The sequence below is a fragment of the Colletotrichum jinshuiense genome, chromosome 6 (assembly GCF_051148585.1).
Source record: "Colletotrichum jinshuiense chromosome 6, complete sequence".
Lineage (NCBI taxonomy): Eukaryota > Fungi > Ascomycota > Sordariomycetes > Glomerellales > Glomerellaceae > Colletotrichum > Colletotrichum jinshuiense.
In genome coordinates, this window is record NC_139313.1 from 4,680,202 (window position 1) to 4,704,197 (window position 23,996).

A 23,996-nucleotide genomic window follows, 5' to 3' on the forward strand; every position below is an offset into this window, starting at 1 on the left:
CTGCATTATATAAAAAACCCTCGCATGCATGTTCTTGACGGCAATTCCAGTTGTCTGGGAATCTCCTAAAGATCTTACCATGGGGCTCTTTGGAGATAAGACTGAATTACGAAGTCGGTTTCAGGAGACACCCTGCAATAAAAGGTTACCCAGCAGAGTTCAGGTGAGACGAGTAAATCAGTGACACGCAAGATCAGCGCTGAGTATTTGTGGCTATAGTGTGGTTGATGGAGAACAAAGCTAACAATAACAGCCAGGTCCAAAGGCCGTTGCGCTATTGGCCGACTGTAACCCAATAGTAAGTGGCAACCCCAACTTAGACCAACGTCGCCATCGGCATTATGAATTCTTATTGAGGACTCGAGGGACCGTCTGATATGATCATCTCAAACTTTGATCTCAACCCTATTAGTCCTGGGTCAAGAAGTGCACATAAAGCTGTGTCGATGAGGAGTGGCCAACGAAGGAACCCAAAACAGCGCACGCCTATCCGTGTCATAGACTATTGGCGGAGTACGCCGACAATCATGTTATTGGCACTGCCCAGTCAGTTTGAACAAAAAGAACAGGCCCAATGCTTTGTGTTGCCATGAACAAGTTTGTGACTCTTGTATTCATGCTGCTATCATAATTATGGTGGCGTACCTGTTATTTTACTGGCGTAGCAGACCTGGAATTCCGAAATAGGTCATACATGAAATGAAGCCTTCTCCATCTCTCAAAGTCAGACCCTCACTCTAGTCGATATACCCATGCTTTTTTGGGCGACAGCGTTCCATTGATGATATCCTCCCATGCCTTCTCAATCCCGTTCGCGCCTCCAATACCGCTTCCCCAAGTCAACTCGAGATCTCCCACGACTTTGTCCTTCAGAGAACGCTCGAAGGCCAAATTGACTTCCCGGAAAAACTGCTCCGCACCTTCGACGGCAATACCAGCGTCAATGACGCCTGTTGTGTTGAGCTGGACGACGCCCAATTTACTCCGCAATTCCATGATCGCCAGGGCTGCCTCCGGCGACTGAATTTTAGGCTCGTCTCCAATTTGAACAACATTAAAAGCCGTCGATTCCGAAATCGACGATATGACGGCCTCGTGAAACTTTTCTATGACTTTCAAGGGCACTCCACAGTTCGCCACAACAACGCGCTTTGGCTGGAACCTGGCGATCCAGTCGACAGTTTCTTTTGCTACAAGGTTGTCATAGTTGACAGTCTTGATTTCAAACCCTGCCTCGGGCGCAACTATCAGGGATTCCGGCACAGAAGTAGCTTGAAGAAGCGCGAGAGGACCCGCAGTAGGCTTGCGGTTCCCGGCTAGGTTCCAACTGAAGGATCTCCCTGTCTTGCTCGATGCAGAGAGGTTCACAACTACAGCGGAGCTCAGATCTCCATCCTTGTCAGTCCACTCCGCGCCTACGTTTCCCAGCGGATGGATTGGCTTGAACTCCGCGGGGAAGTTGAATCGGTTCAGAACGTAGCCAGCTTGCCAGACAGCAAACACGACCGCAAACCATGCCCTAAATTCCTCTGACTGGGCAGACTCGTCCACGAGGTTGTAATGGTTGTACATACTCCCAAGGCCCTGCCTGTGCTCGCTGACTTCGCGATAATGTCCCTGTGGCTCGATAGGCTTGAGCTTCAAGTCGACAGGGTGAGATGAGGTGGGCCAATATCCATATAGTAAACTGCCGGCTGGGATCGTGTTGATGGACGACTCGAGCACCTCTCCAAAGCCCCATGCTGGAACAATACCCCATTCTGCCCGGTTATTGTACGGAGCGGGCACATCTAGAGGGACCGGCCACGCATTCCACCACTGGAGCAAATCGCCCAACTTCGCGTATGTTAAATTGTTTGTTGTGATACCAATCAAGGACGTTCTAACCCGGATGGACGAGGAAGCCAGTTGGGCCAGGGGCAGGTCAACGGCGAGGGTCTCGTGTTTCGAGAGATCCCGCTTAGAGATGATGTGGATTTCAGATACCATTTTGGCAATGTTTCTTCGTTGGTTGAACTTGATGCGGGCGAGAAGCGACGGATTCAACAATTGTAAATCTAAGACCAAGTCTACAAATTGGAATGATGGAGAGAATTGCGGGCAGTTATATAATAGTGAGACCAAACTTTATTTTGGGTTGTCTCACCTGCCTGGCCAAGCATTCCTTCACGGATATCTCGGTTGGTGGAGTAGGAAAAATATCCAGATGGACCCATAACTTGGGTCGTGTACGGATAAGCCGAAAGAAATAGGCCAAACTTCAATTGGTTCATCGACCGTGACACCGAGGCACCCGGCGGTTGTACCGGTAAGCTTGAAGGAAGATCTGCATAGCTCTTAGTGCGTGCTGCTTAAAACATAACAGTGAGTCACCGGCGTGTCTGGGGTATCATCGAGCGGGGTAAGCTACCTGAGGCAACAGGTTGCAGAGACAAACAAAATCCTTCGAATGCACGTATGTGCAATCTAAAAATCGTCGTTATTTGTTACAGTTTCTATAGTCTTTCACTTTATCCAGCAACCTCCACTACAAGTATATTTGATCTCATCTGTCATACAAGATGTGGATAAATTTCATGGAATGGCAGGAAATTTTAGCAAATGTGCGCTGATTAGAAATAATATGTAAGGTAAAGTGATGTATGACCAATTGTTCACGAAATTAACGTGTATGTGAACTACCCCGAAACATCGACTTCTGCTTCTATGTTGTCCCAAACAACATTCTGGTGACCGATCAAAGTAAATCGGTAATGAACCTTGTTTTCCTTAACTCGTTCCACAGCTTCCTTACATCCCGCCTCAGAGATGTTGATTGTTTCAACCCATGGAGCAATACCTTTCTCCGCCGCCAACTTCAACATAGCATTCATTTCCTGGTTGTTTCCAATGTGACTTCCAGACATTTTGGCCGAGTTGCTAGCGAACAGGCTGACCGGGAACTGCGGAAGGGGCTTGTCGGGCAAGCCAACCATGTGGAAGTGACCATCAACCTTGAGCGTGGATAGATATGTCTGCAGGTCAAATTCGTTGGTCATGTCGGAACAGTTGAGAATAAAGTCGAACTTGAAGGCATAGGGTTTCGCCCAATCCTTTTCAGTAGTGTTGATTACCTCTTTCGCCCCGAGCTTTTTGCAATCTTCAGCTTTATCAGCGGAGTGAGTCAGGGCATAGACCTCCGCACCGAGAGCCTTGGCCCATTGAACGCCGAGGTGGCCTAGTCCGCCGATGCCGACAATGCCGACGGATTTGCCGGGGCCGACACCGCCGCGGACGAGGGGTGAGTAAGTTGTCAGGCCGGCACATAGGAGGGGCGCAGCATCTTCTGATTTGATTGCGTCGGGAATCTTGAAGGTGAAGTACTCATGAGCGCGAATATGACTAGCAAAGCCACCGTGTGCTTGGCTACCGTCCTCATATGTAGCGTTGTACGTGTCTGAAAATCATGTCAGTCTCAATAAACGTAAACCGCACACGAGGACAAGATACACGTACCAACCAAATGAGGGCAGTAGTTCTCATTCTCGTTCTTGCACTGTTCACACTTGAGGCACGCCCATACTTGGGCACCTACACCCACCCTGTCGCCCACCTTGATTTCCTTTACACTCTTTCCGACGGCTACCGCCTTACCGACAACCTTTGAGCTGGTCAGCTATCGCATTTTCTTCTCTTATAACTGAAATGGGTAACATACCTCATGACCAACACACAATGGACCCTCATATTCACCCCAGCCGCCAGTAATGGTGTGGACATCAGATCCGCAGACTCCGCAGCATTCAATCTGCACGTCAATGTCGCAATCACCAAATGGTTTGGGTGTCAGAGTTTCTTTTTTGAACTGGTTCCACGATTTTGGGCCTGCCACACAGAAACCATGGAACTTCTCGGGATAGCTCATTATGGTGATGTTTATGTTGATGTTGTAGAATCCAAATATTTCTCGGGTTGAAATGAATACTAAAAATTGGGTCAAAAGCAATTGCTAAACAGCAAACTATCTCTGTTTATATAGACGCAGCTACTCATCATGACGCTCGAATTACTTCTTGCCGCAACAAGCCCTCGCAGTGGACAGCCAGTCAAACCTGAGCTAACGTCTGCCCGTTGCTCGTCACTCATTGAAAACCACTCGGATAGATGACGTCTTTGAATACCCCACCAACGACTCGGTAAGGGCCGAGAAGTTCACGCTAAGGCAGGAGATAGCTCCGGGTGCTGACAACCGGAGGCGCTGATAACAAGCTAGCTTCCTCCTTGGCTAGTTCGGGCGAATCCATTTCCGTAATGGGAGACGCGTCGGAAACCCATGACGCCAGAGTTCTCTCATAAAAGCCGACAAAGCGCTCCATCTGCTGTGCAACAGTTCGGTTCCAGGCCTGGAACATTGATTGTCGATCTGAAGTAATAAATCGATTGCAAATAGTTCCACTTTGGACTCAGAGAAGCCGATTGATGTAGGGCTGAATTGCGGCAGAATGGACCACTTAGATAACACCAGGATCAATCCGACGTACGTGCGATCAGGTAGGGTTGTATTATGCAACGATGACGTTTAAAGTGTTCATGGCTTATTTTGAGAATAACTACTGAATGAAGGTAAGCATAACTGGGCATAGCCTTCTTTTTGTTTCTCGTTTGAGGGCACAAATACGGGAAAGCTCGGCCTGCTCACTATTATTCTGTACGCTCACGTATGATTCAACAGCATGCAGTTTGAAACGGAATTTCTGATCAAACGAGTGTTCGTATTTCTATTTACAGTGAAGTGCAACTCCAACTTCTCACTCCTATAATACCTCGTGCTATATGTACTATTTGCATAGCTAACATATTTAAAACCACTTGCAATGATGATTTTCGTGCTGCCCCAAATCTCGCGTCCAAGATCCGCAGGCGGCTAGAAATAAAACGAATGTGACGAAGAGAAAGTAAATTTAGAAATTGGCGGCAGACAATATGTAGCTCTGGAAAGACGGCGTTAACTCAGCTTGGGAAGATGGACCATTAAGATTGAGTCCCGAGGTAACTAACCTATGAAACCAGTGGAATAGGATTCACCATTCTATATTTAGATTTATCTGAGGCGCCAGGAGAGGGAGCTGCCAATGTCGTTGAAGTTGAAGTCCTGAAGGTTGTTGATGCCAGGGGCGACGATGCCGTCCAGGGCGCGGCCCTTGCAACCGTAGTTCCTAAAAGAAAGAACACATCAGAAGGCTGCTAGATTATATTATAATTGAATTGTTTGAAATATTAACTTACTCCCAGAAAGTCCAAGTAACACCGTTGCCCTCGAGGGGGTAGATAGATGAGATGGCGTCGTTGTAGATTTTCAAGGCAGGGTCATCGAAGCTCCCTAGTATAGCTTATCAGCATTTCTAGAACATAAAATGCAAGAACCATTCTCTGAGAGAATCTTGGTACAAGAAGAAAGCACTTACAGCAATGGTCCTTCTGGCCCCAGTTGATGCATGTGCCGCTCTTGTTGGCATCGCTGCAGAGAAGGATCCTGCTTCGTCCCTGATCGTCAATGCGGGACGTAGAGGCGCCGTCCTGAGCGAGAGGGATTCCGACATCGGTGGTATTAGCCGCAGAAGCAGTGTTGGCGAGAGGGGAGGCTGAAGCCTGAAGGAGGAGCGGCAGAAGAGCCATAAGCTTAGTGGCGGAGAACATGTTGATTGATGTGAAGGCGGGAACGGGCGTGGTGTTGTTAAAGATGTGTTTGATGAATCTTTGATGTAGAAGTGAGTGATGATATTTTAAAATGAGCAGATGAGCTATCTCTTAAATAGTTTTGCTCTACACTTCGTGGGCTTGCTGTTCTCAGGACGTTGATCCAAACAGACACCGCAATAACTGCAGACTATCTCCTCGGCTTTCGGTTAGATGTCAGAAACGATGACAAAAGTGCGCAAAACATGGCTTACTCACTCGATGGAAAGATCGTAAAAAGCAATAAGTCAGTGGCGTTGAGGATAGCCAATTCAACTTCATTTTCACCTTCCTAGTTTGTTTTGGAATCGCCGCATTTGATGATCACGCCACATTCTAGCTACTAGTGACCATGCTCTTCGTATGGTATTTTGGATACACAGTGAAGCGGTGTGGATCATGATGTTGCCAGTGGTGTGTCAATATTAAGCAGGCTGTCGTCTTGGAGAAGCCTCAAAAGGCTTCCTGCGTTGCAGGTCTAGAACTCAAGAGAAGCAATAGTGATCCACATAACCATGATAATCTGCTTAGCAAATCAGCCGAAACTGGATTTAACTAGATTGTCGTAAATGGAACCGAGAGACCTTTTTCGATTACTCACGATGGAACCATATGACAATTTGGGGTTGCATCCCTAGCGATATCCTACTTAGTTGTACTGCCAATTCGGGACGGCTGTCAGCTTACTACCTATAACCGAGTTTTTTGTTCCGAGGTGAATAACTTGATTGGCTGTCCAACACATGCAGGTTGTATTCGGCTCGATTTTGGTTGCCTAATTTGGCTATTGCGTTTGGCAAATGCATGCTGCTCTATAGTCATATGCACACATGCATTTCAAACCCATTGATTATATATTCACTCCGAAGGCCAAGACATTGAATTCTATAATTAATTCTTCAAAAGACATTATATACCAACACAATAAATGTACGCCTCGCTTTTTATAGCTTCCGTACATAGACTAGAGTCTTTTCAAGTAGCCTAACAGTACTAGTTGCTGCAAAAGTTCTCAGGAACTAGGTTGAAAAAGTACGACTGTGCATGCAAGGACAGCAGGTGAGCATGCCTCGGCCCAAAGTATCGTTGATTCTAAGCGAAGTGAAGCTAATGCCTTTTTCTTGTTCTTAGCAATTAAATTCGACTTTCCGTTTGTATAAGCAGATAGGCACATAGTCAACCCGTTAGACAGGGTTGCACCCCATTCGTTATCGGTAAGGCAACACGGACTAGATCTGACGGTTTTCGGACAACAGAGCTTCCATTTAATGCAAAAGCCAAGATATACCATGCAGACACTACGCAGGCCGCATTTCCAACGAATCTTGACGGATCTCTCAAACAAACATTACGCGCTGACTCCGTACCTAAACTCGTGTAGTAGAAATGTACTGCTCCGTTTCCAAATCTAAGGCGTATTTCCAAAAAAAAAAAAAAAAAAAAAAAAAAAAAAAGTGGTGCATACAAGGTAATTAGATGTACTTGCATAACTTTTCCGAGTATCACCATTACAAAGTTCTGTTAGCATACAATTACTGGGAATCAGTACATCGCTAACAAAGTCCATCTGGAATTTATATTCTTTAGGTCCACGGTCACGACAGTATTGTTCCACCCCTCGTCCATGAATTGCATGATGCTACGCCACTGGCAGCCCAGCCGCAAAGAGGTTCGTACGAAATATCCAAAACCCCAGTCGGGCAGCATAAAAGTTTCTTCGGCGGACTATCCTGTGCTATTAATGGAAAAGTCGAGACAGTACGTGTTTGTGCGGTCGCTGATTAATTTAGCGCCCTTCCCCTAGTGACAAGCCGGGGAACCAGGTATACAACAGTGATAGAAGGCTGCTGTCGAGCATCTAGGCTTCAATATTTGACTATGACTTAACCTTACTCATAGGGCACTGCTCACCTTTGATATCGTAATGTTTATGCTAGCACCAAACCTGTAACGCCTTGGCCTTGGGTTTGGATGGCTCCGCGGGGGATCTTTTTTTTTCTTTTTAGCTGGCCTCGTGTTCATGTTCTAATTTTAGCAGTCTTGTGGGCAATGCTGATCGAGAATCATGCTTAACATCTAATAACCATTAAGCTAATGCATGGTACTGCTCTAATGCAGTCTGATAGATGACATAGTAATATCAGCGTAACCACTGGCGATTGTACCCCAACCGATGAATTCTGAATTCTTTAGCTAACGGTACTGCGCATGGCTTGTGCTGTGGCGGCCACTTCGCTCTATCTCACTTTCGCAACAAAGATTTGTCTGCCAGTTTCAACGACTCACTCTATCATGGGTGGTGTCATAGGTTTCGGCATTGCTGCCCTTGGCGTCAACGGCATCCAACGGGTCGAGCCTGGCGGTGGGATGAAAGCACTTAACAGCGGTGTCGTTCAGGTAAATGTTGACCATCTTGCATGCTGCCCTACTGTTTAACCTAACGTCTTCTTTCTATGACACTGGGTGCAGAGTATTTCATCAACTAGTCGTCATCCAACATCTAACTAGGTGTTCTTGGCCTGGATCATTGCACCCTGACTCGCTGGTATTTTCGCCGCTGTGATCTTTAGCGTTACAACATTTGCCGGACTTCTTCGGGAAAAAAAACCGGCCACGAAGGGACTCTTTCTTGTGCCAGTATATTTTGGGATTACGGCATCTTTAGTCGCCATGCTCCTTGTCTGGAAGGCGACTCTTATGAAATCGCTCTCACGGACGCTCAGGTTCCTATCGTTATTGTCTGCGTGGGTCTCGGCTGGGCAGCGCTTGTCACCATCTTCTTCGTTCCATGGCTGTATCGCGTCATTATAAAGGATGACTGGCAGATGCGGTGGTACTACATCTTCTACGGCCCTCTGCTCCTCCGGCGTGGAAAAGTTGGACCTCTCCCTTCGAATTTTCAAGGCCGTATCCGCGACTTTTATGCCGGCCACGCTACCAAGGAAGACATTGAGTCCCGAGGAGAGAAAGAGGGTACTGTGGATCATGCTGCTCCGTCGCCTCGGAAGTTTCTAGTTAGTCCCAAGCCTAGTGGGCGTTGATACAACGAACCAATTCTTTTCTGGTGGTTCAAGTTCGCGGTTTTGCGAGGCGTCGACCAAGACATTGTTGGTATCCAGCACAATGATTAGGGTCTTGCGAGTGGAAATTTGGATGAGATGCATGATTGCGCAGCGAGATATGACAACAAGGCAGAGTATTTGTACACATCCTTGCAAATCATGACGGCGGCGACTGTTTCTTTAGTCCACGGCGCAAATAACGTTTCAGTGAAAAGACCGGTGAGACTCACAACAATGTTCTCATAGGACTAACGGAATTCAGTTCTATTGGTCCATATGCTACGATTTTCCAAGTCTGAAGAGATAGTAGGCTGCCCCTATTGGCGACAAGGCCAAGGTGCCGGTTTGGATCCTGTAAGTGTCTATGGATAGTTCATCTTTGGCCTTCGGCACATCTTTGGGCTGGGCAAGAGTTCAGATGCTAACATTGAACGCAGTATTTTCGGCGGCGTTCGCATAGCCATTGGTTTGTGGACTCATGGATACCGCATCATGCGTAACCTTGGAAACAAAGTTACCCTTCATTCGCCGTCCCGTGGCTTCTCGATGGAGCTTGGCAGTGCGTTCACCATCGTCCTCGCCACTCGCCTCTGTAAATGCGGAACACGCCAGCATCTTTTCTTGGCAGATTGCTGACTTTGGAGTTCATCGACAGCTCTTCCGGTTTCAACAGCGCAGTGCATCACTGGTGCCACGGTGGGTGTTGGCTTGTGCAACAGGGATTGGCGGGCCATCACTGGCGCATGGTTGTAAGTGCCCCCCAAATTATCTGACGCCCTTCTATAAATCCTTGAAAACGGCACTTTCACATGATGCGAACCTATCAATTGTAGGATTACTCCCCTTCATAACAGCTTCTGATTGGCTACCTTGAATAGGCATGGATCTACGCAGGTTGGTTCATTACATTGCCGACCGCTGCTATTCTCAGCGGGAGCCTATTGGCCTTCAACATCAACGCTCCTCGATGGGGCGGACAATTTTAGGGGAGCCGTGGATGAAAGACCCGGAAGGGAGTGTTTCAATAATTTTAAGCCCCATTGTCGTTTTGAGCTCTAAGAGTACATCAATAGATGAAGCATTAGTTGAAGCCTCTGAGAAACTATCAGCTGTTCTGTGTTCGGTAAACGTGCCATGGCTTATGGGTATTGCCCCTGCCCCTTATCCGCACAGCCATCCAACTGCGACGTTACGACAACCCGGCCAAATGATTCATCACTGGGTCACCGACCCATAATACAGAAAGACCATTTGATTTCTAACCCCCTGCAAAGAAAAAAGAGAAGGGGATTTGCCATTGTCATTTGCGGCTGCCAAGCACACATTTGCTGTCATCAATGGAATACTTGAATGTAGACATGTGCCTTGGATGAAATGATAGTTTACAACTAATGGTGGGGGAGGCTGATTTATAATACAAAACGCACGATATGAGTCCTACTACTTGGCCCCACGCCTTGCAGAGATAACCATAAAATCAAAACGGCGATGATCCTTCGTGCCCGTCCGTGTCAGAGTCTAAAGCTAGCGCCTGACAATAGATCAGCGTTTTTGCCAGGTGCTGTTTGGGTATACGTTCTTCGCTTTCAGCCGGACAACCCGGACGATGACGATGATGCGGGAGATCAATCTTACCTTTCCTCTCGCTCGTAAACCGATCCTCAGCTGGCCAAGATAGCCATGCACCCTGCCAGGGGGGAGGTAGTGAAGGGGGGCACGGTCGGAGATGGCCGTAAGGAGAAGGATTCTTCCGTTCTCAGCGCTAGCGAACTGGATCCTTCGCTACGTGTCGGGACAGTGCGCTGACAGGACAGGCATTACCAAACTTGACCGTTTAAAGGATGTTTCCCCTGCGGAACTCCCATTCGACCCTGATTCAACATTATATTTTAGAACAGTTGTTTTGAGGATGGATTCGGAACATTCCACGTCGAGTTCGAAGTCAAAATCGTCAAGTCCGGACCCGGTCGGGGGTGGCCTTACCCCGCTGCCGACCGCGAGTCGGGGACAGATGGCCCGGTACGCCGCATCAGCCCGTACATCAGCTCACGGCCGAGAAGCTGACGATCTAGGTTGCCGGGAATGTCTCTCCGCATAGCCACATTTTCCTTGGGAAAACGTCCGCGAGGAAAAAGAACTGTCGCAACCAAGGTCAAGACTGGCTGCATCACGTGCAGGTAAGTCACGGACGTCCAAGTTGTTGGGGTACCCCTTTTGGTGTTTCCCTCTCTCTTTTCTTCTCTTACATTTGGTGCCAGGCGCCGGCACATCAAGTGCGATGAGACCCGGCCAGTTTGTCTGAGATGCACAAAGTCTTCGCGAGGCCCAGGTGCATGCGAAGGATATGAAAACAACCAAACCCCCGCCAATCGTCACGCCCCTCCGCGCAAGATCATGTCCAAGGGGACCTGGCCGGTCTTCCCGTCCTTCATACTTCTGGAACCCGGCTACGAGCCCGGATTCTTTGCCGAACCGCAGGAAAAGCTCTACTTTGACTTTTGGCTGCACCTGATCGGCAACATCTACCTCTTCCCCAACGACATCATGGCCCGCGTCATGCCCCAGCTTGCGCACCGGGTGCCGGCCATCAAGCATGCCGCCCTCGCCATGGCCGCCATGGCCCGCGCCCTTATTCCGTCGCTCATGCAGCGGCCCCGGGAAGAACTCTACAAGAATGGCCCGCACTATGAGTATGCCTTGAAGCAATACGGCCTTGCCATCAGCCTTGTCCGCAACTCCCAACCCTCGAGCGAAAACATGCTCTGGGCCATCGTCTGCTGCGTGCTGTTTGTCACGTTCGAGTGCCTCCACAGCGATCGAAGCGCGGCACTGTCACATGTGAGCCATGCCCACAAGATGATGGAAATCTACTTCAACCAGCGATCGATGGTTGAGGAATCTCCCGCGACGGACTCTGTCCGCGCCGTGTGCGATGATGCTGCCTGGGTATTTCAAGGCATGACGATGCAATCGTGGTCACACAATGTGTTGCATTCGAAGGAATCACCAAAGATCAGTTGGTGCTGCCGTGGCAGTACGAGAACCTTCGCCGTGGACGAGATGCCTCCGAAATTCACGGACATCTATATGGCTAGACGATGGTGGAGAGTTGTGCAGCATTACACCTGCCACAGATGTCCCATTTATACGGACATCTTTGTCAACGACCTTTCCAAAGACACGCTTGTGGGCAGCCACGTGCGACAGGCACTGCCTCTGGATCAAATCGAAGAACTGCTAGCCGTCCTCCCCGAGTTCCTTGGCCATCTCCAACGCTGGTCCAACGCCTTCCAAGTCGTCTACGATGACCTTGAATCGAACCAGCAACAAGAATTCTATTCATATGTCGACGCCTGTAACTTGCGTCTACAATACCTCTCTCTTTGGACCAACATCTCCAGCCTGAGTTACCAGGACGCTAGGATGATGAGCATGCTGACGCCGTTCTTCCGCGAGATGGTCCAGCTGAGCCGCCTCATCCTCGAAACCCAAGCCAATTGCGGAGGTTGCGTTGAGGTCTTCAGCATGGATAACGGACCGACGTTGCCGCTTTTAATCATTGCGCGCCGGTGTCACGACGCCGCAGTAAGACGAGAAGCGACGGAGTTGCTTGGGAAGCATCATCGACGTGATGGTTTATGGGACAGTAGAATATTCTACACGGTCGCTTCTAGCAGTGCGAGGGTTGAGATAGATGATGACGTTATGAACGATGATGCCGGGCAGTGGTTACAGATGTCACGGCGGGAGGTTCATTTCAGTCGCCATGGAGGGGACTGGGAAATTCTTCAGACGGCATCATGAACTGGTGAATGAGAGAGGTATAGAGAGGTATAGAGAGGTATAGAGAGCCTATAAGGTGAGCGAAGAGGAAGTCGCAGTCATTACAAGGGTGCTGCTGTATATACCATCGTCGTACCATTTGCTCCAATATCCCGAGTATCGTTGCAGCTTGGTATATGTAACCAGAGGATGCATTTCTGTTACTACTTGGGCGCCTCTTTTGGGGGAGTCTAGGTAAAACTCACCAGGAAGACCGAAGCATCTCAGTTCTCTCAATCAGTTGCCTGCCCATCAAACCTCTTGAAAAGAGTATCCAGTTCCCTCATCCGCACCACAGCATCATCCAAGGTGGGCCAACCCTCGCCCTCCTCTACCCCCCTCCTTCCGCCCTCAACCCATTTCGCATACCTGTCATAAATCTCACCCACATTCCTCGCCCTGATCGGCAGCTCCTCTTTCCAAGGCTCCCAATTCCACGATACTTCCTCGACCACGTCCTTCTGGTGATCATGAACTCGAATCACAATCGGTTCGTTATACGAGTCTGAATGCAGATAAGGCCCGGAGGGACTATCGACCTCGATCTCCCCCTTCTCCCCGACGATTCTCCACACAAAAGCAGACCTGCCCTTGAACGGAGTCCCGTTTCGGAACCGCACGGTAAGCGTGGCGCCGGGGGCGATATTCCATCCCATGATTGCGCCGTGGGAGGCAATGAAGTCCGGCACGTCGGACCGGACCCTCCGCCCCTCGTTCCTCTCGTCGGCCCCCAGGACCTTGACCTCCGGCCGCTGAATCTGCATCCTGCTCTCGAAACCCTTCCCACCCTCGCCGAACTCCCCAAGGACGTGGTGGACATAGTCGATCATGTGCGCAAAGGCGATCGTGACCGGGTTCCCTCCCACCTTCCTCTCCGCAAAATAGGCCAAGCCCTCGGGGAGTTCGTCCCTCGGCAGCAAGTTCCCATACGCCTCGACGTCGCTCCCCAAGACCCGCCCGACGCGGCCCGAGTCGACAATCTCCTTGATTTTAACCACGACTCTTGCGACTTGGCCCTGCAGCCCGACGATGCTCCCTTGACGCTGGCCCGACGCGGCGGCCAACGCCGCAAGTCGTTCCGAGCTCTCCAGTCCTTCAGTGAGAGGCCACTCCACGTACACAGCCTTCCCCTCCCTCGCCAACGGCTCGACAATGTCGAAATGCGTGTCGACGCGCGTGCAGCAGACCACGAGGTCCACATCCGGATCCCGCGCCAGGGCCTCCGGGTCGCCGTACGCCCTCACGTCATCGGGGAGTCCAAAGTGCGCGCGGGCGGCGGCGGCGGCTTGCGCGCTGGAGTTGAGCAGCGCCACGACGGTGTAGTTCTGCCGGCCGCGCGCGGAGAGGAGGTACGGAAGGTGCGCCTCCGCCGCCCATGATGTTTTCGCGCCGGCGGAGAGGCCGACGAGGCCGACGCGGATGGGCGCCATTTGATGATGCTCTTCGATAAAAACGCCGGGCTGTGGCCGCGTTCAGCTGGGAAATTGGATTAAAGGGATTCAACTCGCTTTTCGGTCAATGCGAAGTTGTATACACACGTCCTCGACGTACACATCGCCTTTTTATGTTTCTCGTTTCCTCCCCCCTCGCGCGCGCTGTCTGGAGCGGCATTCATATTCCGCTCCAGCTTTCCAAGCATGGCGTGCGTTTCGGCGCACGTATGAATTACAAATCAGCATCTTGGGACGGTTGCGCGGGATGTTTGTCATCTCGCCCTAAAAATTGGCGCAACTCTTATTGTCTGGTGACTAGGGGGACATCATTGTGCATTCGGGAACCACCCCGGGAATATGCGGTACGGTGGGGTCACATGGGGGCTCGTCGGATCCGAGATCCAAGATCCACATCGGCAGGACACTCAGAGAACCAATCCCTGGGCACCCGTGCTTCCGTACCCAGTTCCCGGCGTCCTCGGTCCGGCCCGGATTGGAACGGTTCCCAGGCAAACCCGACTCATGGGATTATGATCCATCCCGCCGATCTTCACATGATCATCCTCGATTGAATACCGCGTAAACGGCTAGCAGCAAGCAAGCAAGCAAACTGTTTCCGCAAATAGCTCAAAGGACTCGGGTGCGCTGCGTTTCGAATCCAGCCACCGGCATCCCAAAAAAAACAACCAAGTAAGCCGGCAATGCACCCGCCCGTTTCCGTCGCCACATCACGCCCGCATCTCCCCCGCCCCTGCCAATATCATTGGGGATCTTTCCAAGATTCCTAACCCCGAGAAAAACCCTCTTGCGGTTCCTAGTCGTCCGCTAGCTCCGTCCCATAGTCCGAGGTCTCTCATTACACCAGGCATGTGGGGGAAGAGACGGCCGTCCATACAAGCCATCCAAAGACCCCACACGCGGCGACTTGCATACTCACTCGTCCGTAGTCTCATCCAGACAACCTCCCATTCATTCTTTGTCCCCCCGTCCCCCCCTCCACGTTCGTTACCCCACACCACCATCTCGCATAGCTTCCCCCCAATCTCATCTCAGAAGATGGTCCCGCTGCACCTACCCTCCGGCACCTACTCCCCGTCCGGAAGCGAACGCAAGCCGGCAGCTACCAACCGACGGGCCTGCTGACCGCCGCACATTAGACTGCGCCACCGCCATCTATACCAGCCAGCCGACATATGCTACTCCAACTCTCGCCGTCGGTACTTCTTCCCCATTTCCCCAAGGGCATTCTGCAGTGAAATGCAACCATCATCGCCTGGCGGGCGCTGAGGGTGTATGGAGGGCGATAGGGACCAAAAAAAAACAAGAGGCAGCTTGCATCGAGCTGTACAGCTTCTCCCGGCGCGCGCGTCAGGCTCCCCCCCTCCGCCCAAACCACGTCTCCCAACTTATAGCGAGAGTCGCGGCGACGTGCATTTGAAACACGTGGCGCCGAATAGCTCTTCCTCTCCTTCACGCGTTTCCTCAGTCACCTCCCAAATCCAATATATACATAACCCCGAAGCTCCTGCCATCCTGCCATTCCCCGGTATAAGCGCACATGAGCCTGCCACATGTGTACCCCCTTGCCAGCAACAGATTGGCGGAGGACCGGGTTGCAGTGGTAATGGTAGAGTGGCGCGTAGTGCTAGGTAGGTCTCTGCGGGGTAGTTAGTGAGTCGCGACGTCCCCGGCGATCCATAGCGCAATCATCGCGATCGCGACGCGAGAAAGAGAACACAGCGAGGGTTCGGGATCTAGGACCCAGAATGCCGTGCCCCCCAGCACCGCGCAACGAGCTGATACCCTATAACAGACGAACAAACTGAGTAAGAACGGATTCACAGGGTAACACAAATGATTATCAAGTAGGTAAATTTTTTAAAGCCATTTTTGATGGCATGCTACTACTCTTCACACTCACAGCCTGAGGCTGGAGGCTGCGACCAAGACGGACGCAGCAGAACTCACTAGCCATCAAAGGCAGCAAAGCTCTTGTAGAAAACACAACTCTGTACAAGTTGGCAGGGCTCGGTCCTACCGTAGCACCAAGCCTCGTTCCTGTGATACGCCCAAGTAAATCCACAAAACAGGCTGCCACATTATCCCGTGGGCCTAGGTCTGTAACTCCGGCTCGGTTTTCCCCCAGTCTAAGGTTATTTTTGTTCCAGCTTTTTTTTAAACATCTCCTTCCCAGTGGCTCAATATATTCCTCCTGTGAATTGGAAAGTATGTACAATCCCCCAAACGCCGGCGGGGGCGCTTTGCTGGTCTAGACAATATGAATACTAGACAATAGACACGATACAGTAAGTTTGTTGGTGGCCCAAGTTGGGACCTTTTAGCCCCCCCCCCCCCCAAAAAAAAAGAGATGGCAAAAGGAAATATGTAGGTCGTAAGACGTCGTAAGAAACGTAGCCTGGTGCAGGCGTGTTGATAAAGGAGCGACGGCAGTCGGGTATCTCGTTGAAAAAAATGAACAGAAAAACAAGCTCGAAAGAAAAGGCAGCGATCGCCAATGAGACCAACGTTCGATAGTCATCGTTGTTTCGAAGTCATGAATCGTAACGGGTAGATCTTTAAGCCCCCCGGGCTCATGTGTGAAGAGCGTCGCTCTTGATCGTATTTGAGAAAAATCCTCAGCCATTAAGTCGGTTCACCTGCGAATGCCAACTTTTCCGGCCAAGTTGCGCCAGAAACGGCCGCTCTTGCGCTCTTCGCTTCTGGAGCGGATCATCTTGGTGTCACGCTCCATGGGCCCGACAATGTCCTCGTCGCCACGCTCAGGGAACTTGCCCTCGGCGTCGACAAGACGAGGAATTGCGGTGGGCAGGCCATCCTCCAGGCGCCGCCATTGCATGCTAGCAAAGACGTCGTCGTTGGCAGGGCGGCGCATAAGAGCAGAACCACCGCTGCTTGCGCGAACCCGCCCACGGCTGCGGCTTCGAGAAATCTCGGGGCGCTGGGCGCTTGCTTTGCTTGTTGCAAGGATGCACTCCATCGTCTGCTCGTGGAACGCGCGCCAACTCTTCTCAGTCTCGGCCCACTTCGCCTCGGTCAGAGCGTAGATCTTTGAAGTCTCGCCATAATTCTCGCCGGTCCGTACTAGATGCTTCGTGTAGTTGACGCGAGCAGCTTCCCAGTCTGCGCGCAGGTGACGAAGAGTCTCCATGTCGGCCTCGACAGGTTGGTAGGGCTGCGGGGTGATGGTAAAATTGGCATGGCCAAGGCGGTCAGCCCACGCGTCGTGGTCTTGCACAATGGATGGGTATCCAATAGGCAGCTCTTGAATAGACTGTGCGTGGCGGAAAGAAGAGATGGAAGGCCTGGCACTGAGGGAGGGCGTGTGATTGTGAGAAAGCGGCTGAGGCGAGGGGATCTCCATCAGCACAGCTGACGGGGCCACGGTAGGGAACTGGAGGGGACTTGGCTGAGGGGCCTCGGTTGGTGGTGTGGTCAAGAGAGGAGGAAGTAGAGGCGTGGTTGCTAGGGCGCGGTCGCGCTCAATACTTTCCCTCTCATTGTTGGCCTTTTCGATGTCGATGGCGGCAGGTATTTCCACACTCTCCGTGCTTCCCCAGAAAGATGTAGCGGGGGTGGGAACAGAGGGCTCGTTCATTCTGTCCGTCATATGGCGCGAGGGGCCAGACAGCGAGGATGATCGGCTGGATGCAGGACCAGAGATAGGGTGGGCATTCTCAAAAGTCAGCTCAGTGGTAGGAGAAGCAGTCAGTTGCGATCGCTTTGTCGATTTCCATCGCGACAAGTTGGGGAAGCGGGATCCAAGGCGCGTGGCCAAACCAGTGAACGGTGACTCAGTACCACTTCGTTTCCGCTCCAGTGTCGGTGTGTAGTCGTTGTCGCTCGCAAAGCCCAAGTCATAGTCGATATCAAAGTCGGCAGGATATACACTATGTAGTGTTTCGGAGCTCTCATGATGGATGCATGGCTCATCGCCTACGAAGAAGCATATTAGTACCGATCATGTAGAAGGTCGTATGAACCAAAGGCAACTTACACAAACAGTTATAGAGGTCAAATGACCCGGCCAAGATGGTATTGTCGTCAAGCTCGTCACGCTCGTCACGCTCAAAGGGCTCCTCTTGCACATCGGGTAGTGACCGTTTGGAGGACTTGGTGTGTGTGGTTGATGTAGGTGATGACGGACTCTCGTTGTAGCAAGCCGGGGCAAGATCAAGTGATGATGTGGAGCTCGAATAGCGTACATGCCCGCGGGTTGAGAAGGTCGGCGTGATAGGTGATGCAACGTCGGAACAAGACGAGTTGGTCGTGTAGTAAACGAATTGGTGGTCCATTTCGTTGTCTGGTAGGTCCGAGTACTGTTCCTCGAACTTACGGCGTTCTTCCACGAGCTGGGGTAACAATAAAGGCTTCAGCTTGGCCGACATAATGTGAGCCTCAGCTTGGAGCTGTTCCGCCTGGACAGAGGGATCGATGGAGAAGTCGGTGTTGGCCAGAGTGTTTGTAGATGATGGTTTTTGGAGCAGTGTGTGGCAACAGGCGAGGGTGGTTGGGCGAGACCAAGCAATTATGACGAGATTGGAGTCGGGGTCGTGTTGTTGTAGCTTGGCGAACGTGGTGGGGTAAGCGGAGGATTTTTAAAAAAGAGCAGCGGACGATGCGGTGACTGCGAGATCAACCAAAAAAAGTAATGCTGGGGTAATTTTTTTCTAGGTCTGCTGTCATTGCCAGGCACGCATCCGTTTAGCGGTCGAGTTCAGGTCGTGTAAGGTTGCCGTTATTGTGGTGGGGGGGTGCTGGTGGTGTTGTAGTTGTGGCCCGGTGTAAGTACCCTTTTGGGTGTACTTTGTCGTCGTGGACGCCACTCAGATGTTTCCTCGCAGCCGGTTCTTTCAACTCGACATTCTCCAGGTGCTTTTCGTTTCGCGTGTTGTCTCTCTTTCCCCAGCCGCCGTCGTGCTGTCGTGGTGTTTCAGTTATTGAACCTCGGTGCGGTGATGGTTCTCGTGACTGATGGCTGCGCAGAGAAGTGGTAGAATGCCCTGCTCCTCTCCAATGAAGTCGGATCAGAGGTCCAAGATGGCCGTTTGTCAAGGGCGGTAAGTCGTCCCACGTGTACGATTTGGTGCAGGGTGCCTCGGCGTGGTTCGCAGTGGTTGGGCGCGGGTGTGCTGGTACTGGGGGCCCAGCAGGAATTTGGATATGCGTGCGTTGTTGTTCTCTCGGGGCAGATGCCTCCTCTTCCAATCAAACGGAGCGACGATGGACCCAATGCGACACTCGACTTTGGGAACTCCGGGTCTACTGTCCTGCTGCAGGGTGCACACGAGAGGGGAACAGCAGCAGCGTCGTGAAGTGTCGCGTAGAGGCGGTTCGAGTTGCGGTGGCCGAGATGCTGGAGCCGTGAGGCGGTCGACGATATATGAGAACGGGGTGGCGGGTGCTGGCTTATGGGGCGGGAATGCTTCTGTAAAGAAAAGGGACGAGAAGGCAGGATGAAGAAGGGTTCCCAAGCGTCGTCTTGTTGCCCACAAGGAGGGTGGGAGAGGAAAATGTATGGACGAGCGGGTGCAAGGGTCGATGGGCGTGGTGCGGACGAGGGCGTGCGAGTTGAGCGAAAGTGGGAACCTGGGAAGACACCGAGAGAACTGCGTGGGCGAAGTGGACGGAAGAGTGGGTTCACTGGTAGGGGTGTGGGAGGACTAGGGGGCGTGGGCAGTGGCCGGGAGCTAGGATGGAAGGGCCTGGTGGAAAACCTACCTGCGAAGTGAAAACCCAACCTAAGATTCAAGCTAAAAAATTTTAGTGTACTTTTTTCTTTGGGGAGAAGGGAATGCACCATGGAACCTCCTGCTGCAGCCGACGACAACTGCAGCAGAGGACTGCAGACTGCAGACTGGGAAGGACGAGGTGGGTTGGGGGCTTGTGGGAAAGAAAGATACGTATCCCCTCTCCGTCTCTCTAAGCCTTGTTGCTGAGCCTTTTATTTTTATTTTTTAAACCCTCCTTCTCTTTCTATGGTGGATTCCGGCCTGGGGAGGAGGTACAACGGTACAAGGTACAAACAAGCACGACAAGTGAGGTCAGGCAAGGAAGGGAAGGAGCAAACTGGGATGAGGAGGGAGCGATAGAAGGAGGTACGTACCCATGTAGTGTAAAGCTCTTTCCTCCTCCACCACCACCACCTCACCACCTCACCACCTCTCCGTCCCCCTCCCCCTCCCCCTCTCGTTCTCCAAGTTCTGGTTGGATTGTACACTGCAAATAGAGCAAGAAACAGGCCACGCACGGCAAGAAGACGCGAGAGAGGGGAAGGGCGAGGACAAAGACGAGGGCGGGACAGTGACCGCCGCGTCAGAGGGGCGGGACAATGGCGACCGCAATGGGAGGGGGTCCGTACAGATGGGAGTCACTCAACACCTCAGTTCTATTTGCCCGCCGGTTGTCGACGCCTGCTGCTGCCACTGCTGCTGCTGTTCCTCGTCACTTGGTCACCCACGTCCCGACCGACTCCTGCTTCGTGGCTTTGCCCAATTACTCCCACGGAATACAGGACAGACCGCGGCACGGAGAGTTTGGAAACACCGCTGCCAAAGGATTCATTCTTGCCCGCCTTTGAATTGGCGCAAGCCTCTTTGATTCCCGTTTCTTTTTCATTCTTTGTTAGCACGACCAGCCGCAATCCGTCCCTCCCTCAAGGAGGCCCTCGGCTGTCTCAGAGAGCAAAGAAGAAAAGAACAAGGCCCAGTCTGTTTGTTCTCCTCTGCCCTCTTAGGATACAGAGCACACTATTCGCGAGACTATAGTAAGCTTGTTCGACACCACACCCGCCCTAAGCCAAAGATAGCTTAAACCCTGCCTCCTGGTCCGTGGGCGCCGTCGACCTCTGAGCATGGGCGCAGTGTGGAGGAGAGTGGAGGGAGGCCCCTTGGGCGTCCCCATGTCCTGTTCTGTGCCTCAGTGACTCCCTTTGCCTCTCCTCTTGCCTCTCGGCCTAGGTCTCTGGGTCTCTGGGTCCTCTGCCCAAAAAATTGGCCCAAGCCTCCCAGGGTTTTACGCTGTGCGTTGTGCCGGAGCTACTACGTTCCCATGTCCCAGCCCGGCCAGTTCTGGAGTTGAAGTGGATTGGCCAGAGGAACCGTATTCGCTGCTGGGCTGGTGAAAGATATACGTACCTCGCAGGTGACCCAGATGGCAGAGACAGAAGGCCCGGACGCCAGACAGCGACCAGAGGCGGACGACGCCGTTGGCAGTTTCTGACTGGGGGCTGACTCCGGTCCCGATATCCAAGACACCGGCGAAACGGGAGTGCAAGACAGCATGGCATGGCTGAGTCGTCGTCCTCTCTCGCGCTCTCGCTCTCTCTCGTTCTTCTCGCGGTTGTCGGCTCAACCAACTCGTTGGGAAGACTCAAGACTCAAGACCCAATCTGACTGACTCTGCGACGAGAGGGAGGCGATCCCCAAAGCGCCCGCGCTGCATCAATGCTCTGGCAACGGCAACAGCTGGCCCACTCAACGCGGCGACCCTCAATCGCAGCAGTAGTTCATCGGGGCTTCTATGGTGTTTGTCATCCTACGCCGCGTATAGCACCGTTGGCGACTGGTGCTGACACACACACGCACACTTACTTTGTCCATCATTTTCCCCCCTCCCCTCTTTCAACCGGACGGGAGCCAGGTACGTACCCCTCAAAAGTCTTCAACTCGCTACCATGTACTCTGTCTGTAGTGGCACTCTGCGTGGTTGTTAGCGAGTGTTATTAGCAAGGTGCAAGCAGCATGATGCCATTGGAAAGTTCAGCAGCGCAGCCGGGGAGTTCTTCCGTCCAGCGCATGGTACGTAACAAGTTGGATGTCCGACAGCCAACCATTTGTCTCCCGTCGCGCAGGTATCGCACCTTGCCCTCTGCACCGCGGTTGGGCGGTTGTCAGCGATAGCAACGCTGCTGCAGCAGAGAGACGGACACCAGTGGGCATGCGCCGGCCAGTGGCTGACCCGACCCGACAGGAAGGGCAGGGCAGGGAGCGGGGCAGGGTTCAGGGCTTCTTTCCCCATCTTCCACCCGCCAGACCAGGCCCTCACCTCACACCGCGCACCTTCTTCTGTTTGGCTGGCAGGGACGGACGGGTCGGGGTGGTCGGGGGGCAGGAGCCTCATTGTTTGGCGGCCACTTCCCATCGTCGCCTGAGGTATCGTGTCGTATCGTGCCGTATCGTGCCGTATTGGCTTACCTGAGCTGACGGTTGAGGGCAACTGGGCCCCCATTCCGCCGCCTCTTCCCTCTTCCCTCGCGCGCCCCTTCTCTCCTCCTCCCCTCTCTTCCCCTCATGTTCTCCTATCCGTACTGCGCTCGCCTGCTGCGCTGACGGCATCCACCGGTGAGCAGTATGCGTCCCCCTTCGGCCTTGGTTGTCCCGTCATCTTTTCCGCGACCTTGCTTTGATTCGCACTGCCTCTGCTCCCCCATGGGCACTAACCCCAAATCCGTTTCGTTTCCTTCTGCACGGCCAGGGATCACAGCTCGGGCAGCTCCCTGCCCTCATCCCCCTCCCTTCCCTCTCCCTTGCCAGGCCACGTCGACCGGGATGCCAGGCTCAGGGTCGACATTTTTCTCTGCCTCGTGCTTTGACCGGGCCGGCCCAAAGCGGTCAAGCGTCTTCCCAAAGGCCCTCCATCCCTTGTGTTTTTCTTCCACATCCCTGCCCGGACTGTGATCCCCGTGGACCGGACTATGGTTCTCGGGAGACGGTCTCCAGTCGCCAGCCACTGACGACAGAAGCGACAACGGGCGTCTCCATCACGCAGCTTGGGCGATGCGCCGTGGGCCGCGGTTGAGCACCAGGAGATACGTACCTCTCGGCACACTGGGCTGGGTCGCAGCAGTGTGCGTGTGTTCTGGGCTTTCGCCCTCCCCACTCGGACGGAGCTCTCTCTGCCGATTTTGGGCCCGGCCCCAAGAATTCGGCGGGCGTGACAGCTGGTGATGGGGACCTGGGCGGCGCCCCAGCAGCGCTGCATAATAAAGCTGGATACTCCGTACCATGCATTATCTTACTATGCACAATGATTCACCCATTACGAGCTCGCAATCCGTGCCGGCACCGATGACGGACGGGCCTTGCACCAAGCGGGTGCTTCGTCCAACGAGCGACACTTGTCTGTCTGGCAACCCGGCTCATGTCAAGACCGAACGAACCGTCTCTCACTTGGGTCTCCTTGCGAGACGGATGGGGAGGCAGCTCCAGAATATGGATAACGCCAAACTCAATGCTATGCCATCCGGCAAATCAGACAAACAAGGGACGATGTCGAGGGGCTGTGTTTGGTACAGGCCTGACTCGACTCTCCCAAATCCCCATGTGGTCGGAGAGCGAGCCGCCGTGCAACTGCTTCGCCAGGGCGACATGATGGTCTCAAATCGCCTCAAGCTCTGCTGTTTGCACAAGCAACCGCTGTCTTTGCAGTTCCTTGCGGTACTCGGTCTACCTGGACAGTTGCACCAAGCTCCGCGATGGTTTCCAGGTTTCTGGTCGCTTTTTACCCGTCGTCTGGCTGGCCTCGCATTTCACAAGGAACAGGGTCCGGTTTGCTTCCCCGGCCAGTAGGAAGACGTGACAGCTCGCCAATAAGATCCACAGCTAGAGAGCGGCCAAGGTCGCTCGCTAGCTTACCAGCTTGCCCAGCGGGCGAGCAGTTCAATTCCGGCAGGTACGGATAAAGAAGCGCAGCAGAGGGCGACGGTTGATTTGATGGGAATGAGGATTGCTGATTGCTGGCCAGGATGGGCATTGCCAAAACCCAGCCTCGACTGCAACTGCCGCAACGGGCAACTTCCAAAATCCATGCCGTCACTGGGGGCGGGTTCTTCTTTCCTTTTTTCCCCTTCGGCGCCGTCGGCCTTTGGCCCTTGTGCCCCCGCCCAAGAAAAAAGAGAGGCAGGCTCGACAGGGCCCATGGGGTCCCTCGGCTGCACCCTACATAG

The 23,996-nt window shown here is 52.6% G+C and overlaps 7 protein-coding genes across 7 annotated transcripts; 2 read left to right on the top strand and 5 right to left on the bottom strand.

Moving 5' to 3' along the window:
• Nucleotides 1–732: 732 nt before the first annotated feature.
• EsH8_VI_001194 (DUF2855 family protein) lies at nt 733–1,989 on the bottom strand (the record flags this gene model as incomplete). The annotated part of the gene is made up of 1 exon (XM_083272447.1): nt 733–1,989. One exon carries the CDS (start codon nt 1,987–1,989, stop codon nt 733–735), a length of 1,257 nt encoding a protein of 418 aa, XP_083127621.1.
• A 689-nt stretch (nt 1,990–2,678) lies between these two features.
• EsH8_VI_001195 (NAD(P)-dependent alcohol dehydrogenase) lies at nt 2,679–3,904 on the bottom strand (the record flags this gene model as incomplete). The annotated part of the gene is made up of 3 exons (XM_083272448.1): nt 2,679–3,436; nt 3,496–3,640; nt 3,698–3,904. The coding sequence occupies 3 exons, from the start codon at nt 3,902–3,904 to the stop codon at nt 2,679–2,681; spliced, it is 1,110 nt and encodes a 369-aa protein (XP_083127622.1).
• Nucleotides 3,905–5,080: 1,176 nt separating this feature from the next.
• EsH8_VI_001196 (uncharacterized protein) lies at nt 5,081–5,676 on the bottom strand (the record flags this gene model as incomplete). Its single annotated transcript, XM_083272449.1, has 3 exons — nt 5,081–5,195; nt 5,266–5,359; nt 5,445–5,676. The coding sequence occupies 3 exons, from the start codon at nt 5,674–5,676 to the stop codon at nt 5,081–5,083; spliced, it is 441 nt and encodes a 146-aa protein (XP_083127623.1).
• A 2,331-nt stretch (nt 5,677–8,007) lies between these two features.
• EsH8_VI_001197 (inorganic phosphate transporter) lies at nt 8,008–9,638 on the top strand (the record flags this gene model as incomplete). The annotated part of the gene is made up of 6 exons (XM_083272450.1): nt 8,008–8,112; nt 8,439–8,729; nt 9,088–9,131; nt 9,215–9,369; nt 9,433–9,526; nt 9,632–9,638. The coding sequence occupies 6 exons, from the start codon at nt 8,008–8,010 to the stop codon at nt 9,636–9,638; spliced, it is 696 nt and encodes a 231-aa protein (XP_083127624.1).
• A 1,533-nt stretch (nt 9,639–11,171) lies between these two features.
• Nucleotides 11,172–12,581, top strand: EsH8_VI_001198 (uncharacterized protein; the record flags this gene model as incomplete). The annotated part of the gene is made up of 1 exon (XM_083272451.1): nt 11,172–12,581. The coding sequence occupies one exon, from the start codon at nt 11,172–11,174 to the stop codon at nt 12,579–12,581; it is 1,410 nt and encodes a 469-aa protein (XP_083127625.1).
• Nucleotides 12,582–12,832: 251 nt separating this feature from the next.
• Nucleotides 12,833–14,029, bottom strand: EsH8_VI_001199 (Gfo/Idh/MocA family protein; the record flags this gene model as incomplete). Its single annotated transcript, XM_083272452.1, has 1 exon — nt 12,833–14,029. One exon carries the CDS (start codon nt 14,027–14,029, stop codon nt 12,833–12,835), a length of 1,197 nt encoding a protein of 398 aa, XP_083127626.1.
• Nucleotides 14,030–16,685: 2,656 nt separating this feature from the next.
• On the bottom strand, nt 16,686–18,438 carry EsH8_VI_001200 (uncharacterized protein; the record flags this gene model as incomplete). Its single annotated transcript, XM_083272453.1, has 2 exons — nt 16,686–17,986; nt 18,048–18,438. The coding sequence occupies 2 exons, from the start codon at nt 18,436–18,438 to the stop codon at nt 16,686–16,688; spliced, it is 1,692 nt and encodes a 563-aa protein (XP_083127627.1).
• Nucleotides 18,439–23,996: the final 5,558 nt, after the last annotated feature.